General features: G+C 30.8%; 4 protein-coding genes across 4 annotated transcripts; 2 read left to right on the top strand and 2 right to left on the bottom strand.

Moving 5' to 3' along the window:
* The first annotated feature begins 1,680 nt into the window (after window positions 1-1,680).
* On the top strand, window positions 1,681-2,589 carry LOC129905960 (uncharacterized). Its single transcript, XM_055981588.1, has 3 exons — window positions 1,681-1,814; window positions 1,889-2,224; window positions 2,287-2,589. The coding sequence occupies exons 1-3, from the start codon at window positions 1,770-1,772 to the stop codon at window positions 2,515-2,517; spliced, it is 612 nt and encodes a 203-aa protein (XP_055837563.1). The 5' UTR covers window positions 1,681-1,769; the 3' UTR covers window positions 2,518-2,589.
* A 1,819-nt stretch (window positions 2,590-4,408) lies between these two features.
* On the bottom strand, window positions 4,409-5,326 carry LOC129905961 (uncharacterized). Its single transcript, XM_055981589.1, has 3 exons — window positions 5,186-5,326; window positions 4,785-5,120; window positions 4,409-4,722 (listed from the first exon to the last, which is right to left on the bottom strand). Exons 1-3 carry the CDS (start codon window positions 5,228-5,230, stop codon window positions 4,492-4,494), a joined length of 612 nt encoding a protein of 203 aa, XP_055837564.1. The 5' UTR covers window positions 5,231-5,326; the 3' UTR covers window positions 4,409-4,491.
* Window positions 5,327-8,857: 3,531 nt separating this feature from the next.
* Window positions 8,858-9,802, top strand: LOC129905959 (uncharacterized). Its single transcript, XM_055981587.1, has 3 exons — window positions 8,858-8,995; window positions 9,055-9,393; window positions 9,449-9,802. Exons 1-3 carry the CDS (start codon window positions 8,951-8,953, stop codon window positions 9,737-9,739), a joined length of 675 nt encoding a protein of 224 aa, XP_055837562.1. The 5' UTR covers window positions 8,858-8,950; the 3' UTR covers window positions 9,740-9,802.
* A 4,424-nt stretch (window positions 9,803-14,226) lies between these two features.
* LOC129905962 (uncharacterized) lies at window positions 14,227-15,075 on the bottom strand. Its single transcript, XM_055981590.1, has 3 exons — window positions 14,956-15,075; window positions 14,540-14,893; window positions 14,227-14,465 (listed from the first exon to the last, which is right to left on the bottom strand). Exons 1-3 carry the CDS (start codon window positions 14,998-15,000, stop codon window positions 14,253-14,255), a joined length of 612 nt encoding a protein of 203 aa, XP_055837565.1. The 5' UTR covers window positions 15,001-15,075; the 3' UTR covers window positions 14,227-14,252.
* Between the last annotated feature and the right edge of the window lie 2,377 nt (window positions 15,076-17,452).

Raw genomic sequence — 17,452 nt, 5'->3', positions numbered from 1 at the left:
AATTCTAAGCGTTTTGCCCGGTTTAAAGTAATTTTTCTTGTTTATAATGCTATTTATTCTGCTCAAACATTATTTCCTACAGTCAAAGACAAATAAACAATTTTATACAATTTATTTAACAATTTAGCAAGTTTTTGTTGAAAAAATTCAAGAAATTTGGATTTTTTTGCATTGCCATCGTTTTATTATGTTTTAGTGGAGCAAATTACAGATCCAATTTTGATATTTTCAGTTCGTAAACGTAGGTAATGAAAAATTCTTTAAAATCTATGTGTTGCCGTTTTGTTTTTTTGACTAAAAATATTTTTTTTCAAATCTTTCACCGCCCCAAACGAAAACCATGGATTCCTGAGGTTATATAAAATCGAAAAACTTAAGAGGTAATTTTCTCATTTTCGTCCCGTTTTCGATTTATGACTGGAATTTAACCCTCTGTAGGCACACCTATTTTTCGCGAATTTGGTTTATACTTTTTCATGTCGCTAGAACTTTTTTCGGTCTCAATATTTTATAGAGAATCATATATGAAATTGATATAGAATTTTCCGAGGAATTCCAATATTTTACTCACAATTCCAAAAAAATGTATTTTCACCCGTGTGCCGACAGAGGGTTAATAATAAGCGAAAAAAATTAATACTCATTTTAGTGTTTTTTTTTTTAGTAAAATGATATGAAAGTAAAAAACAAAAACAGCTTAAAAAACCAAAAAAAATTGGGTTTGATGGAAAATTGCATAGAAACGGTTGTCCGCAGAAAAAAAACTATTAGAACAAACTTAAACTGTAACAAATTCCTGATTGGTTGTAAAAAAAATCTTTCAAATCAGACGTATTTTGGCAAAGATAAAGCCATTTAAGGGAATGAAGAGCAAAAATCATAAAAACCGTCATAACTCGAAAACGGGACGAAAACGAGAAAATTACCTGTTTCGACTTTAAATAACCTCAGGTTTTCGTTTGGGACGGTGACTGTGGGACACCCTGTATAATTTTTCAATGGAAGTATTTTTGTATGGCAACATTGAAAATTTATTCGAAAATGATAAATAAAAGAATTTTGATTTGGTTAACATTTTCCATATTTAGTGAAAAATATTTAAAGCAAGTTAAACACAAAGTTCAATAAGGCGAGAAATGTTTCAAAATGAAAAAAAAAAAAAAAAAAAAATACCTACAATTTCATAAAAAGTGTGACCATTTTGAAATTGTATCATCAAAACTATAGCAACAGAATAAAAACTTGAAATGATAAAATATTACAATGTTCAACAAAATTTTTCAAAGAGATTTTTATAGGCTGGGTTCGAATTCGAAGTCAGAAAAATCTATGACATCACGTTTATGATATAAATATGTCATTTGGTTCCTTAAAATTAAAATTAAAATGTATTTAATATCATTGAAATATTACTGATGCTCAGTGTAAATTAATAAAAAAATTAAACCGAAGTACTCCTACTTTCAATCAGAGTATAGAATAGAGAATAGTAATCACGTTTTTCCTAGAAACCATTTAGATAAGGCACCTCTCTTCGATACACGTTTTACTAACTCAAGTACCTACTCGAAATTATTAAAATATTTCAAGAGTTTTGTAAAGAATTTTATCTTATAATTACAATTAACTTCAAGAAGCCACTTACAATATGCGTATTTAAAATTTGAATGAACGGACTATAAAAAGCTGTGAATTCCCTTGAACTTTCTCAGTTACAGCTTCAATTTTTTTTGACCAGCAAATAAACAAAGAAAATCAACTTACAAATAATGAATTGCATTATCATTTTGTCTATCATTGCCTGCGCCTTGAATGTAAGGACATTTTAATTTATCGCAGAAAACTGATCAAAATTTAAAACTTCTTTCTCTTTTTCGTATGAAATTAGGCCTCTTTGGCATCCGGCAGTCACCACAAGGCTGAAAAGGCTCATTCTGCAGTCATGTCGCATGTTGCTGAAAAAATGGGAAGTGTTCGCATGATGAGATCGAATAGAGTTCACCTAGAATGCTACAATGGATTTCTGCCATTGATCAACTCCTTGGCACTCAAGGCAAAGGAAAACTCAAATCTGTGTGTGAAAGATGCCGATAACAAAAAAGATATAGTATCCGCCAACTTGAACAGCACCGAGGTCGCAGCTGCAGTTAAACAGATCACCGATTCATTGGAAGATTGCTCCAACCAAAAAGGTTTGGAATACTTCGTCTGCCTTTCCAATAATGTATGTCCTTAATTTTGTTCAATAATTATCAAATCCTTACTAACCTTTCTTATATTCGACAGGCTGACAAGAATCTACAACTTTTGGAGATCATCAAAACCAAATCTCAACAAATGCTTCAACAAAACACTGTTGAAGTTGGTCAAATCGATTCTGATGAGCACAGTTGTATCATGGATGCAGTTGACAAGGCTAAGAACGAAAGCGATCTTGCTTTCGGCAAGCTCAAGTCTTGCATCAATGGTGAAGCCACATTTGATGAAGTCGAACAAGACGATGCAGTTGAAGCTTAAATTGAGCTGTGAATTGAAAAATCATCAAAGAAATGTGAAGGTTTTTTAATAAATTAAAGTGCATTAAAAAAATCTTGTTTTTATTCATACCTACCTATATCTTAACCAAGCCATTCTTTCGTGCATTTCACTTTTGATAAAATCAACCACAATTTTGATTGAGCCAATGCACATTGCGAAATGCACATGCAATAAGATATTAATCATTTATTGCATAAATGAGAAACAAAAAATTAAATGCAAACACCGTATTGGTGCATTTAAGCTTAAAGTCCCTTTGTGTAAGTCTCATGAGAAGGGGTCTAAAAATTCCGAATTTTCAAAATTTTTCTCAAAATCCATCGAATGAGAAATAAATAGAAATGACTCTTTAGACTCTATTCATAACTGAAAACCAAAAGTTTATAGGAGTTCGGGTTGCTGAATTATTTTCAATCGAAATATTTTTTTTTTCTTTCATTCGAAAACGGATATTTTCGGATCAAAGCCCCGAAAAAAGTTTTGGTTTACAGTCATGAGATCACAGTTAGCAGGCCTATTCATTCAGCTAAAAAAATTACAAATTTATTTTTTTAAGATTTTCGAAAATTATCCAAGGGGTACCCCTTGTATAAAAATTCCGAATTTTCAAAAATTCCGAATTTTCAAAAATTCCGAATTTTCAAAAATTCCGAATTTTCAAAAATTTTCTCAAAATCCATCGAATGAGATATAAATAGAAAGGACTCTTTAGACTCTATTCATAACTGAAAACCAAAAGTTTGTAGGAGTTCAGGTTGCTGGATTATTTTCAATCGAAATATTTTTTTTTCTTTCATTCGAAAACGGATATTTTCGGATCAAAGCCCCGAAAAAAGTTTTGGTTTACAGTCCTGAGATCACAGTTAGCAGGCCCATTCATTCAGCTAAAAAAATGACAAATTTATTTTTTTAAGATTTTCGCAAATTATCCCTTTTCTAAAAATTCCGAATTTTCAAAATTTTTCTCAAAATCTATCGAATGAGATATAAATAGAGAGGACTCTTTAGACTCTATTCATAACTGAAAACCAAAAGTTTGTAGGAGTTCGGGTTGCTGGATTATTTTCAATCGAAATATTTTTTTTTTCTTTCATTCGAAAACGGATAGTTTCGGATTAAAGCCCCGAAAAAAGTTTTGGTTTACAGTCATGAGATCACAGTTAGCAGGCCTATTCATTCAGCTAAAAAAATTAGAAATTAATTTTTTTAAGATTTTCGAAAATTATAGAAGGGGTACCCCTTGTCTAAAAATTCCGAATTTTCAAAAATTTTCTCAAAATCCATCGAATGAGATATAAATAGAAAGGACTCTTTAGACTCTATTCATAACTGAAAACCAAAAGTTTGTAGGAGTTCGGGTTGTTTAATTATTTTCAATCGAAATATTTTTTTTTCTTTCATTCGAAAACAAATATTTTCGGATCAAAGCCCAGAAAAAAGTTTTGGTTGAAACTGTTTAGTCAATATAATTAAAGCCAGAAAATTGGCCTTCAGACCAGTCCTTATGATCTCCATCCAGTATTAAGGTATTTTGTATTCAAAATCTTCACCGGTTGTCAAGCTTTTCTTTAAGCTTTGAAAAAGAAGGATTTGTGTTCTAGAGTTGCCAGATGGGCACTACACCTCGAGGAAACTGAGGTTTACCATACTACTAAAGTTTTGAAGCACGTTTGATGGCTTAAGTCGAGTTCTTATAGTAACGAGATTTGACGTCAAACGCCGGATCGGTCGTGAGCAGACAATACCATTTAGTTTGCTGCTTATCTTCTTGAAACTGTTTTTCTGATGTCTAACCTTACCTAATTTACTTCTCACTCTTCGATATAATATTATTTGAAGCAATTGTAAAATAATTTAACGTACATTCGAATAAAAACAAGATTTTTTTAATGCACTTTAATTTATTAAAAAACCTTCACATTTCCTTGATGATTTTTCAATTCACAGCTCAATTTAAGCTTCAACTGCTTCGTCTTGTTCGACTTCATCAAATGTGGCTTCACCATTGATGCAAGACTTGAGCTTGCCGAAAGCAAGATCGCTTTCGTTCTTAGCCTTGTCAACTGCATCCATGATACAACTGTGCTCATCAGAATCGATTTGACCAACTTCAACAGTGTTTTGTTGAAGCATTTGTTGAGATTTGGTTTTGATGATCTCCAAAAGTTGTAGATTCTTGTCAGCCTGTCGAATATAAGAAAGGTTAGTAAGGATTTGATAATTATTGAACAAAATTAAGGACATACATTATTGGAAAGGCAGACGAAGTATTCCAAACCTTTCTGGTTAGAGCAATCTTCCAATGAATCGGTGATCTGTTTAACTGCAGCTGCGACCTCGGTGCTGTTCAAGTTGGCGGATACTGTATCTTTTTTGTTATCGGCATCTTTCACACACAGATTTGAGTTTTCCTTTGCCTTGAGTGCCAAGGAGTTGATCAATGGCAGAAATCCATTGTAGCATTCTAGGTGAACTCTATTCGATCTCATCATGCGAACACTTCCCATTTTTTCAGCAACATGCGACATGACTGCAGAATGAGCCTTTTCTGCCTTGTGGTGACTGCCGGATGCCATAGAGGCCTAATTTTGAGCGAAAAAGAAAAATTTATTTATAAGTTTTCTGTGATAAATTAAAATTTCCTTACATTCAAGGCGCAGGCAATGATAGACAAAATGATAATGCAATTCATTATTTTTAAGTTGATTTTCTTTGTTTATTTTGCTGGTCAAAAAAATTGAAGCTGAAACTGAGGAAGTTCAATGAAATCCAGAGCTTTTTATACAGTTCATTCGACTTAGTTTTCAATATGAACGAATTTGAAGTGCCTTCTTGAAGTTAATGGCTACATTTTCAAGATAATAATAGCTGGAAATACTTGAATGAAAAGTCCCATTTCTGATTCAGCGGAAAGAATTTCTTATCAAAAATACACACACGTCTGATCTATGAAACTTATGTGAATGTTAATTTTGTTAAACTGATGCGATTAGTTTAATCAAACAAAATAAATATGAACCGGCGAAAGCTAAATAACTCGACTGGAAAGCTGTCGATGAACAGAATACGAAAAAAAGTGCACTACACAGCTTGAAAATAAATAAGCTATCTCCGCTACTACTCAGCTGGGTTCAGCAAAAGAATTCGACAACAAAAATTAACGTCAAAAAAAAAAATTAAAAAAAAAAAAAGGAATTATGTTTTATTGCAAATACTGTAGGGCACTTCGAAATCGTCTGTCTAACTATTCTATTAAATTACAAATTTAACGTATTTTCCAATACCTTACGCAATATTGTTCATAGCGAAAGTGCATTCTTAATATTAGCTTCAATTATTGCATTCTCTGTGGTTCCCAATGGTAGCTCTTGACATATTTTTGTTTTAAATGCACAAATAGCTAATTTCAAAGTTTAATTTTTTAAACCAAAACTTATTTTACACTGTTTTTAATAATTTTTACATAGGTAGGTAAGTTAAAAAAGTGCACTTTCTAAACTTCAAATTGTATTCAACTGTAGAAGCAATATAACACAGAATTTTCAATTTCGTTATGTACTAGACAAAAGTGAGAAAAAAAGCAAGTTTTCTTCTATTTGACCAAGCTAATTTTGGGAGAAGAGGTATTGCCAAAATGTATGCAGTTTTGCTAAATGTATGCAGAATATAGCTATATTCGTTCTTATATCGAATTGATTAGTCTGGGTAATATTAATTGACTAGTACACTGGGGAACTTCGACGTTAAATTGATTCTACAAATATGATGGTTACAATAACGATTGAAGGCTGATTTTTTAGTAATCACTAGCTGACCCGGCGGACTTTGTTCCGCCATTTCTTGTATTTATTTCTAATTTTCGACTCTGTAATTAGTTAATTTTCAAATGAAAAAGAGGATCAAAACTTGAAAAGTTCATAAAATGAGTTTAAAAATATTCACTTTTAAACTTTAAGCAAAAGTGGCCTACCTATGCAAAAAACTTATGCATGTGCATAATTAAAACCTATATTTCCTATAATTTCTTTGTCTATCATTTAAAAAAAGTCAACTCTTTACGACTTACCGTTTAGAAAATAGTCCTCTTTTTTCAATGTCGTGTTACCCCTATTTACCCTATAAAATCTTAAATTTTTTTTGTTTTAAACCTTCTCCTCTTATGCCTCTTTGATTTAAGCAAAAAATTAAGAAAATAAGTCAGCCGGTGTGGCCGGTTAGCGAACGTACACAAAACCAAGCTTTAATATATATAATAGATAAACAGGTACTGTCAATCTTTTTTCAAAAGCTACAATTGTCTCTTGTCTCTATAAACTTAAAATTGAAATCAAAACTGACTGAGGGGAGCTGCAAAATTAAATTTTGCGCAACAAATTAGCATTTAATTAGCTTTCGTTTTGGATATCAAAAAAGTAATTGTTTTCTTATCTTCGTCCGCTAACTTCAGTTTTATTTTGTTGGAATTTTTAGTATCTAACAAAAAAAATTGTTGAGGCGCTATAAAAATCAAGGTTGTGAAATTGACAGAAACATTTTAATGCTACGCGGTTCTGTGGTAGTTTTTAATACATTCTTTGGGATAAGCTCAAAACAAAAGTTATTAGTTTTTAATATTGCGAAATTAAAAACTAATAAACATAAACAGAAATGGAGGCACTTTGTGTTTTTTTTTTCGAAGTATATTGTATGAATAACTGACAAAATTGGATCACCAATAAGATTTCACTTCACATAGTTTGTGAAAAAAAAAAATTATTTAATGATTAGTAATCACTTTGAGAAATATTTTGTTTCATTTTAAAGAAGTAAGATACTTACACTAATAATATTAAAAAAATAATATAAAAGAAAACGAAAGAAATAATATCATTATAATAAACTAAAACTTTAAATTCGAGAAAACGTCCTTGATTATTAAGACTTAAAAATTTAATACGTTCAAATTAAACATTTAAATAAAATTTTGGTGTTGCCTCAAATGTAACCCAAATTTTCGTATAATCTACACCAAAATTTTTAACCATTTACAGAATTAAGGTACTCTCTTTCTTTTAAATAGAACACCCTTTCACCCAAAATTATTTTTTATGAAGTCTCTTTGCTCTTGATTCCAAATTTTACTAAGTTACCCTATCAATTTTTTCTTTTTTTCGAAGAATAGACACCATTTTAACCATGATATTTTTAAGGTCACTTTAGATTCTTGGTACAAGTTTCAAATTCAACAAAATTTCTGGAATCAATAGGTTACCAGAGTATTATTACTTAGTTTTTGCATAAACTTACATTTTCTCTACACCTTAAAAACAGACCCTTTGACAAGATAAAATTGCATTGGCTGATTAAATTTGTATTTCCCCTTTTTTGTCTGCTTGCTTAAAAAAATACCCTGTGACAACCAAAAAAAAAAAAATTGCTGAATTGAGGATCTAACTTTGGTCGCTGAAACTGAATCCGAAGTCCGTTTTACTCGATCACGTCAGGTTTTCTAGATACACTCAAAAAGAGTTCACCAGACAAGCCGACTCGAACATCTTTTTTGAGGTTATCTGGAAAACCTGACGTGATAAGCCAAAATAGACTTCTATTCTGATATAAGAAACCCGAAAAACATATAATTAACATAGTGGCACCTTCAGGTTATCTCGCAAACTTGACGGATTTCGGATTCGGTTTCAACGACATAAAAAATTCTCAATTCTTTCTTTCGTAACGCCTTATTGCAATTTGTACCTATTTATATTTAATATGAACTTAAATCGTTCTTAAAGAACAATGTTAGAAGTGCCTTAAAAGTCTTAAATCCATCTTAAAGTGTTTCCATGCTAATTGTGAAGCTAGGAGCATTGACGTACTGGCTACTTTATTTTGACCTCTTCACTTACAATTTATTAAGTGTCCAATTAATTTTGAGAAAAATATTATTTTATCTGTATATAAATAGATTTTTATTTTATTTAGCACTTGAGATGCTTTCAACTAATTTTAAACTAATAACAGCCGGAAATGATAGTGTTTTCTATCTTCTATCGCAAATAGAATAATGGCGTACGAACAGTTTTCACAAAAATAAAAAAAATTTTTGATACTTGAATACAAAAATTGAAAACAGTTCTAAAATTAAATGCATTAGGTACTTTTTTAACATAGCCTTTGCTAATATTGAGCTGCATAGTAGTCAATTCAAACGACCCATTTATTGCATTTATATTTTTTTTATGTTAGGTGCTTTTTATTAATATTTTTAATGAACTTGATCACAAGTGGCTACTTCAAACACATTAACTCATTTAGCAAATACTTTAATCAGCTTCTGAAAACTATAAAAGATTGTTGGCCTCCACAAAAGTTTCAATAGCTAGTTTTTTTTTTCAAGATATCAAGGTTTTTTCTAGAAAATCAACTAACCAAAATGAAGTGCAGTATTATTTTGGCTATTTTCGCCTGTGTCCTGAGTGTAAGGACATCACTTTTTACACTTTTAATTTCTCTTAATTGTATACAATTCAATTTTAGGCAACTTTTGCATCCAGTCACCATAAGGTGGAAAAAGCTCATTCCGAAGTTATGTCATATGCTCAAATGGGCATGAGAAATGTTCGAATGATGAGGGGCAACACCATGCACTTGGAATGCTTCAATGGATTTTTGCCACTAATCAATTCCCTTGCTACCAAAGCCAAGGATGTATCAAATGCTTGTGTCTATAAGTCTAATTACGAAAAAGATCAGGAATTATTGAACCTACAGAATTCGCGTGCACAAGTTGCTGCTGAAGTTGAAAAAATCAGCAAATCCTTGTCGGATTGTACCAAACTAGGCGGTTTGCAATATTTCATTTGTCTCCAGGATAATGTATGTGTATTTTATTTATCATAAATTTATTTAATACAATAATTTTTTCTTTAAGGCTGAAACTAATAGAAAACTAATGCAACTGATCAGTGATCAATCTAGAGATCTCATGTCTAAATATGCCGATAAATCTGACGAAATTGATAATAGCGAACTATCTTGCATTATGAAGGCAGTTGCAACAGCTAAGGCTGAAACTGATCAAGCTTATGTTGATCTTAAGGAATGCATTAAGAATGGACCAATTATTCAAACTCAGATTGGTGATGATGAATCTTCCACAAACGAAACTTTGTCTACCGGTACAACCGATTCACCAAGTTCCTCCAGTACCGCTGGATATTAACCATGATGCGGTTAAAGCTTTTAAAAACATTTTGTTTTAAATAAAAATGAGCATATAAATAAATTGTTTACTTTTTTTTTTATTTAACTCAATATTTATTATAATTAATAAATTAATAATAGGTACTCTTTCAACGAACAGTCCATTTAGTGGGCTCGTTTAGAGCATTATGTAGAAGCTCATTTCAAAAATTTGGGTGCTTTCCTGTCATCTTCTTGCATTGAAAAAGGCAGCTCGTTGGTACCTAGACTCCTCGAAGGGAAAGGGCGTTGAAGGTTATTTTATCTAAATAAATTGCGACTTGGTGGCTACAATTAGGCAGATCAACTTCATCACTGTGTGTCTCGCCTCTTCTCTGCTCAACAGAATCCGAAATAGATATTTCTTCTAAAAATAAAGACCTCTACCAAGTTTCTACCATTAGTATTAACCTATTAACAGAGAAATGATAACACGGTGTTACAAAAATGAGGTTTTAAAATATACCTACGGGGGCTAGTGCTAGTCGCACTGATTACGAAACGGTATTTAAAAAGTCCCTAACACCCCCAAAATCTGGAGTTAGGGACCGTCACCCATTCAAAAAAATCTAGCTTCGTCAAATTTTTACCCATTTTCGATTTTTGCACAGTTTCTGATAGGATTTAAATATACCTTTTCAACAATGTATAAAAAATGTAACTCGATTAAACCACCTAGAATTTATAAGCTGTCAAAGTTCAAAAATTACATTTTTTTTTCGTCATTTACCCAACTTCGACATCAAATTAAAGTATATATTTTCATAGCAACATGCTGTTTTAAAAATATATTCTAGAATAATATTTATTTCCAAATCAAACGAGGTATTTTTTTTAATAAAAATCGGTTTAAAATTGGTCCAGAAAAAAAAATTTACGATTTCAACCCAGATACAGAAATTCGAACTTTTAGGTAGGTATAGAACAAAAATGTTGTTTTGGCACGTAGTAGGATATCTTGGGCGACAGGATTTGATAACGAATTTTTGTGGAGGAGTTCAATACAAAAATTTTTTTCTTTAGAAAGGGGGATCTATCTACCCCCCTTTAGGTGGGAGGGACAGTTTTCTAAAAAAAAAATTATCAAAATAAAAAAAAATAATTAAAAAACAACGGCAACACTTACAGTAATAAATGATACCATTTCCAAAAAGCAAAATTGTACATTTAATTCTAATTTTTAAATCAATATATTATAATAAATATTTTTTGAAATAATCGATTTCAAAGTTAAAAATAGGCGAAAAAAAAATTTTTTTTTAAATCATTTTATAATATTTTTGTCCAGTCTGTGAATTTTAATAAAAAAAATTACTCACACAGAAAACTGCCTCAATTGATTCCTTATCGAACAGTGAAAATATATGTTTCTATGTCTTCAAGTTTTTGAAAAAATTGCTAATATATACATGATTTCGAGGTAATTTTTAATGCCCGATCGAATAAAGTCAATACCAAAATGTCTGGGATATCATGTGAAAAGTTATTGCACTCTTAATAAATAGTCATTTATTTAAAGAACAAGAGCCAAAATATTACAAAGAACTCCTTGAAAATAAGTGGTAGACTGATGAAATTTTTTATGCTCATTTAATATACCATAGAAAAAAAATAATAAAATATGCTCATCAAAATATTTTTCGTTAAAAGGTGTTATTTTCTGGTGAGAAAGTACACTTTTGAAATGGTACCATTGCACCACAAGGAAAATTTATGCCTTTATTTTTAACTGCATACCTATATATTTTATACATTCTATGAGAATCAAAAATAAAAAAAAAATATGGTCCTGAACTTTGCAGACAATTTTTCGGCTGACGTTTGGACAGCCAACAAAGTCGCAAAACTCGTCTGATTTTAAAAGATTAAACGACAATCGCTTCGTTAAATGAAAATCTAGGGGCGATATTTTTTTTTGTCTTAACAAAAAAGTTCTGGCCAAAAAACGCAAAAAAAACATCAAAAAAATGATTTTAAAAAATTTTTGAACTTTTGTCACCACTGTAATAATGGACCTATTTTCAAAAAATAAATGGAACTTTTTTGTTAACACAAATATAAAAAAACTAAAAAATATCGCCCCTAAATTTTGATTAAACGAAGCCGTAATTTTTCCAAATCAGACGAGTTTTGCGACTTTCGTGGCTGTCCAAACCTCAGCAGCCAAATTGTCTGCAAAGTTCAGGATCATGAAAATAAAGACCCCTTGAAAAAATAAAATGCACGACTGGGTCGCACGAACTTGCTCTTAGAGTTAAAGTTGCTTAAATTTTTAAGACTTTTTATATAGAAATTTGGAAAAAAAAAAATAAAATTCGTTTAAAAAAAAAATAAAATAAAATCTGAAATTAAATTGCCCTCCAAAGTAAGTATGCAGTTTTGATTGATATATTAAGATGCATTTTTAGAAAAAAAAAATTTTCAAAATCGTTAGAGCCGTTTTTTAAAAAACTAATTTTTTATAAATAATTTTTTGGAAAAAAAGTTTTAAAATAAAATTGGTATGCCATTCTTTAGAAACAACTTATCAACATCTAAAAACAAAATTTCAAAAAAATTCAATGTCCCGTTTTCGAAAATTTGATTTTTCAAAAAAAAATTTTAAAAATTTTTTTAAAAATCCAAAAATTATTTTTTTCAAAATCTTATTTTTGGCTTATATTTAAATTATATAAATGCTTCTTCACAAAAAGTTTCGTTGAAATCGAATAAGTAGTTTCGGAGATAATCGGATTTGAAAAAAACGGTTCTATGGCAGGTACCGTTAATAATGATTCTCAAAAAAAAATTTTTTCATTGGAAGATAGACCTTAGCTTAAAACTAACACTTGAATTTTTTAAACAAAATTGTTAGAGCCGTTTTTGAGATATTTTAATTTTTCTAAAATCGGTATATGACAAGTACCGTTATTTTTGGTCCAAAAAAATTAATTCTAAAAACCCCTCTGGAGAGTCGCCAAATAACGCTACATACCAAGTTTGACATTAATCGGTCCATAAGTTTAGGCTGTAGCTCCTTATACAGACAGACAGACAGACTGACAGACAGACGGACTTCCGGGACCCACTTTTTTGGCATTGTCTACCATCGTAATGTCATGGAAAAATGTTATCTCAACTTTTTTTTTTGTACGAATGCATAACTTGATATATAGTACCTATATCGCAAGTAAAAACTTCTTAAAAGCGACCCTTACTTATAGATTTTTATAAATATTATGTTTTTGAGAAAATTTCTCCAGAGATACATTTGAAAATATGTAAGGAAAAAGTGTTCCAAATTTCAAAAGAATCGGTGCAGTAGTTTTGAAGTTATGAGGTGAACAGGCCTTGAGGTTAGAACGATTTAAAGTTTTGAACTCTGGAATAAAACGTTCGTAAGCGAAATATTAAAATACTCATAGCTTTTTCAATTTGGCTCCAATAGACCTACAATTTGAACTCAATATTTTTGAGATATAAAAAAAATTTTAATGCAAATAAAAAGAACTGGGTTTCCCGGGAAAAAAAGTATGTTTCAGTTTTTTTTTTTAATTCTTAGGAACTTTAATATTTATTAGAATGTAGTCTTTAGTATTTGACTAAAAACTACCAGGTCATTAAATAATGGTATAAATATGTCCATAATATTGCAAAATTTTATACAAAATCAATTAAAAAACGAAAACATTTTTTTTTTCTAAATTTCATCTTTAAAACTTAATTTCTCAAAATGATTTTTAATATATTTTTTTTTTCCGGCTAATCGGGAAGTAATTGGGTAAGCACTTATGTGGCTTTTACTGTTCCAAGAAAATGAAAATTTTTCCTTCCTAATAACTTTTTGCCATTTGGTATCTATTTGATGTGCAAAATGTGCCCAAATATTCTTGGTCAGGTTTTAGACCAGTGCGGTATCACTGTGCGTCGTTAAAATTCGCTGCTTGTTAGTCAGTCGTGTTATACTTCACTTTATTTCTAACTGTTATTGCTGATTTTTTTTTGGCAATCCGTCCCCTCTAGAAAAAATTCCTGGGTCCGCCCTCGTTTCCATTTAACGTATTTAAAATCGTTAGGTGGTAACAATAATACAAACGAGTAAAAAAAATGCTTTAGGTACAAGTAAATTGTAACTAGCAGTTTTTAGATTTTCTAAGAACAATATCTGAATCCTTTATTACAACGCCTAAGATGGCTAGGGTACGTGGAGTGCGTGAACAACAATGCTCCGGCCCGGTAGGTTTTCGACTCCAACCCAGATGGATGGCGCAGTAGAGGAAGACCTCGTTTGAGGTGGCGCAAACAAGTGGAAGGGGACCCCAATCAACTTGGCATGCGACCCAGAGCTCAATTGATGGGAAGTCCGTTCAGTCGTGTTCAGCACCGCAAAATACATACAAAAAATACAACAAAACTTTTTTTTTTAACTCAAAATTTTACTGGAATAATTTTGTTACTGATCTTTTGCCTTAAAGAACAACAAAGTCATAAGCTTTCTACCGGTTTTATTAAATTTATTCAATAAATGGTTGAATTGCTGGGCCACCATTGAGACAAGACTTAAGGTCACCAAATGCATTGTCAGTTGCAATTTTAGCCATGTCAACTGCATCCATAAGACAACTGGACTCATTTTCATCGATTGCAGCCATTTTATCACCAAATTTGGATATAAGCTCGCTAGATTTATCTCTAATGTTTGCCATTAGTTTTCTATTTTGCTCAGTCTGTGTGATTTTAGACCGAAAAAAGGAAGAATTTATATGTCAGAAACTAAAAAAAAACTCTCAAAAACCCTTACATTATCAGCAAGACATTTGAAATAATTCAATCCCTTTTCATAGCCACACTCATCTAATGATTTGGTAATTCTAGCAACATCATTTTCAATTTGTTGACGTTCCGAAATCAGTGTCGATAATTCCTGATCTTTTTCCTTGTTGGCATCGTCCACACATAACTCTGAGACATTTTTTGCATTCGATGCCAAAGAATTGATCAAGGGAATGAATCCATTATAACAATCAAGATGCAAGGAACTTCCTCCTCCTCCACCGCGTCTCATCCTAACACTATCTCCCATTTGCTGGTGGACATAGGACATAACTTCAGAATGGACCTTATCAACCTTGTGTTTTTTGGATGCTAAAGTGACCTAAACATGGAAATGATAGATGAATAATTTTTTTATAAGAAATTTATAAAAAAAATCCTTACACCCAGAACACAAGTGAAAAGAATAATAACAAAATTGTAATTCATTTTTTTCTTTGCAATTTTATAATATTGTTAAAACCAATAAATCAGAACCACGCGGAAACAAATTTAACCAAAGAAAATTCTTAACCTTTTATAGACATTTTTAATTTGTATGCTTTTTAAGATAAAGAATCTGAGTTTCTAAAGTGTTTTGTTGTGAGTTAATTGAAAGATAAAATTAAAAGGTTTCATCTGAATTATGTAAAAAAAGTAAACAAATATCTTAACCAAGTTAGAGCTGCCAGATGCAAACAAACCTTAACAAATGTATCCTTAATTAAAGCAGTAGAACGAATTTGCAAAGTTTATAATTTTTTTTATTTTAGCAACAGCGCACTGTGGTCCGTTTATGCAAAAGTGCTTTTAAATGCACTGGATTCAAAAATAATTGGAGCTCGAGTAATCGAAAAAAATTATTTAATTTGGGTTATTGATGTGCCTTTTAGAGCAGGTCAAAGTTGAAATTATCAACGAATCAATTATGACGAAAACAAAAAAAGAGTTTTTTAAATTTTTTCTTAGCTTTGAAAGTCAAAACTAGGAAAAAGCGGCTACCAAACGCTCTTCTTTTTCATTACTGTGTCACTTCACTCAAATAATTTCAAAAATGTATTTTTGACAATAATTGTAGGTATATTAAAATACCATTATGTTTATCACCTTAGTTAAAAAATTCTAACTTTAGCACCAATTTCGGAAACACCCTGTTAAATTTTTTTAAACTCGTAATTTGCATATAGCCTTTGAAATATCTTTCAAGATAAAAGAAAAATTTTGGCATATCTAAATTCGTTTAGAAGATAATTTATTTTTGCGAGCAAAAAAGTCAAAACAGACCACTGTGCGGCAATTCTAAGAAAGGTACTAAAAAAGTCATTACTTTTTTTTTAACATTGAATGATCATTTAAGAGGTTTTCAGGTTCTAGACAAAAATTTGAGAAAAAATGGAAAATTTGCAAAACGGATCCTAACTAAAATGGGTAAAAATTTGACGAAGCTAAATATTTTTCATATGAAGGTCCAAAAAATTGTTTTTTTTTGCCCGTAACTACGAAGTTTTTAAATATCGTTTCGTAATGAGTGCAAATAAAGCTCTGTAAAACGTGATAAATCTCTCTCTGAGATCGATCGTGATAACAATTCTGAAACTTCTTGTAGAAAAACTTCAATTCAAATCAGAAACGAAAAACATCTTTTGCTGTAACTTTATATTCTTGTCATAAATCAATATCTGTGTTTTATATTAAAATTGATTTTTCAAAAGCTCATTACAAACTGTCATAAATCGTTTCCTTTCAATAAATTATGATTCGTCGAATAAGCTGCCAACAATCAATGTTGACAATGACAATTCAATCGATCAGCAGGAAATTTTAAAATTCAACACAAGCCAAGGCATTTTTATACAGATGGTTTCTTCACTATAAAATTAAAGTTCCCATCACTGACAGTTAAATCTGCATACAAAAGACCCACTGCAGTCATGGATTGCTTGGCCTGTCAATAGCTTCTTTATGTCTTCATGGTCGAATGACCATTTTTAGCATAGATTCATCGTCAAGCTTATAAGTATTTTTTTTCAGCTTATACAAGATTTGCATGAATCCATTACATTTATTTGTGGGTATATTCTGTGTCTTTAGATTGGGACTCAAAGGAATATATCAAGAATTAAGATTTCACGACAAGATTTTGTCGATGTTGGTTTTGGTATCAATTTGCACACGGCACAAATACTAAACAGAAAAGCTGCTTTTATTTAACCTAGGTCAAGAGAAGTAAAACAAAATTGATACGAATTACTGAAGTGTCTGCAATGAAAGTTTAAAATTCCAAGGGATCCAATGAATGAAAAAAATATTTATGTATATTGTATATATTAGGTTTTTTTAGGGAATCAAGTTCCTAAGTGGAAAAACTGTTTCTAAATAATAAAAAAAAATACCCAAATTTTTCAGATTTCAGGGTTAAAGTTTATTCTCATTTGAAATAGGTATATGTTGACTTATAAGGCCATTTTTTTAGATATACCCATATCGTCATATCTCCGTAAATACGCATCAAAACACCCCCAAACTTGCAAAATTCAAAATTCTCTAAAAATACAACTACAAGTCCAAAACTTATAGAAAATACATTTTTGTGCTCTCTGAGTCGATATCTTTCGAATAGGAATCAATTGGAAGTCAAAAATTCACATTTCAAGAATATAACATTTCAAAATGTTTAAATCGTCATATCTCCGTAAATACGCATCAAAACACCCCCAAACTTGCAAAATTCAAAATTCTCTAAAAACACAACTACAAATCCAAAACTGATAGAAAATGCATTTTTGTGCTCGCTGAGTCGATATCTTTCGAATAGGAATCAATTGGAAGTCAGAAATTCACATTTCAAGAAAATAACATTTCAAAATGTTTAAATCGTCATATCTCCGTAAATACGCATCCA

This window comes from Episyrphus balteatus, chromosome 1 (genome assembly GCF_945859705.1).
Source record: "Episyrphus balteatus chromosome 1, idEpiBalt1.1, whole genome shotgun sequence".
In the NCBI taxonomy this organism is placed as follows: Eukaryota; Metazoa; Arthropoda; class Insecta; order Diptera; family Syrphidae; genus Episyrphus; species Episyrphus balteatus.
The sequence above is the reverse complement of the archived record's forward strand: the minus strand, read 5'-3'. Positions and strand labels throughout refer to the sequence as shown.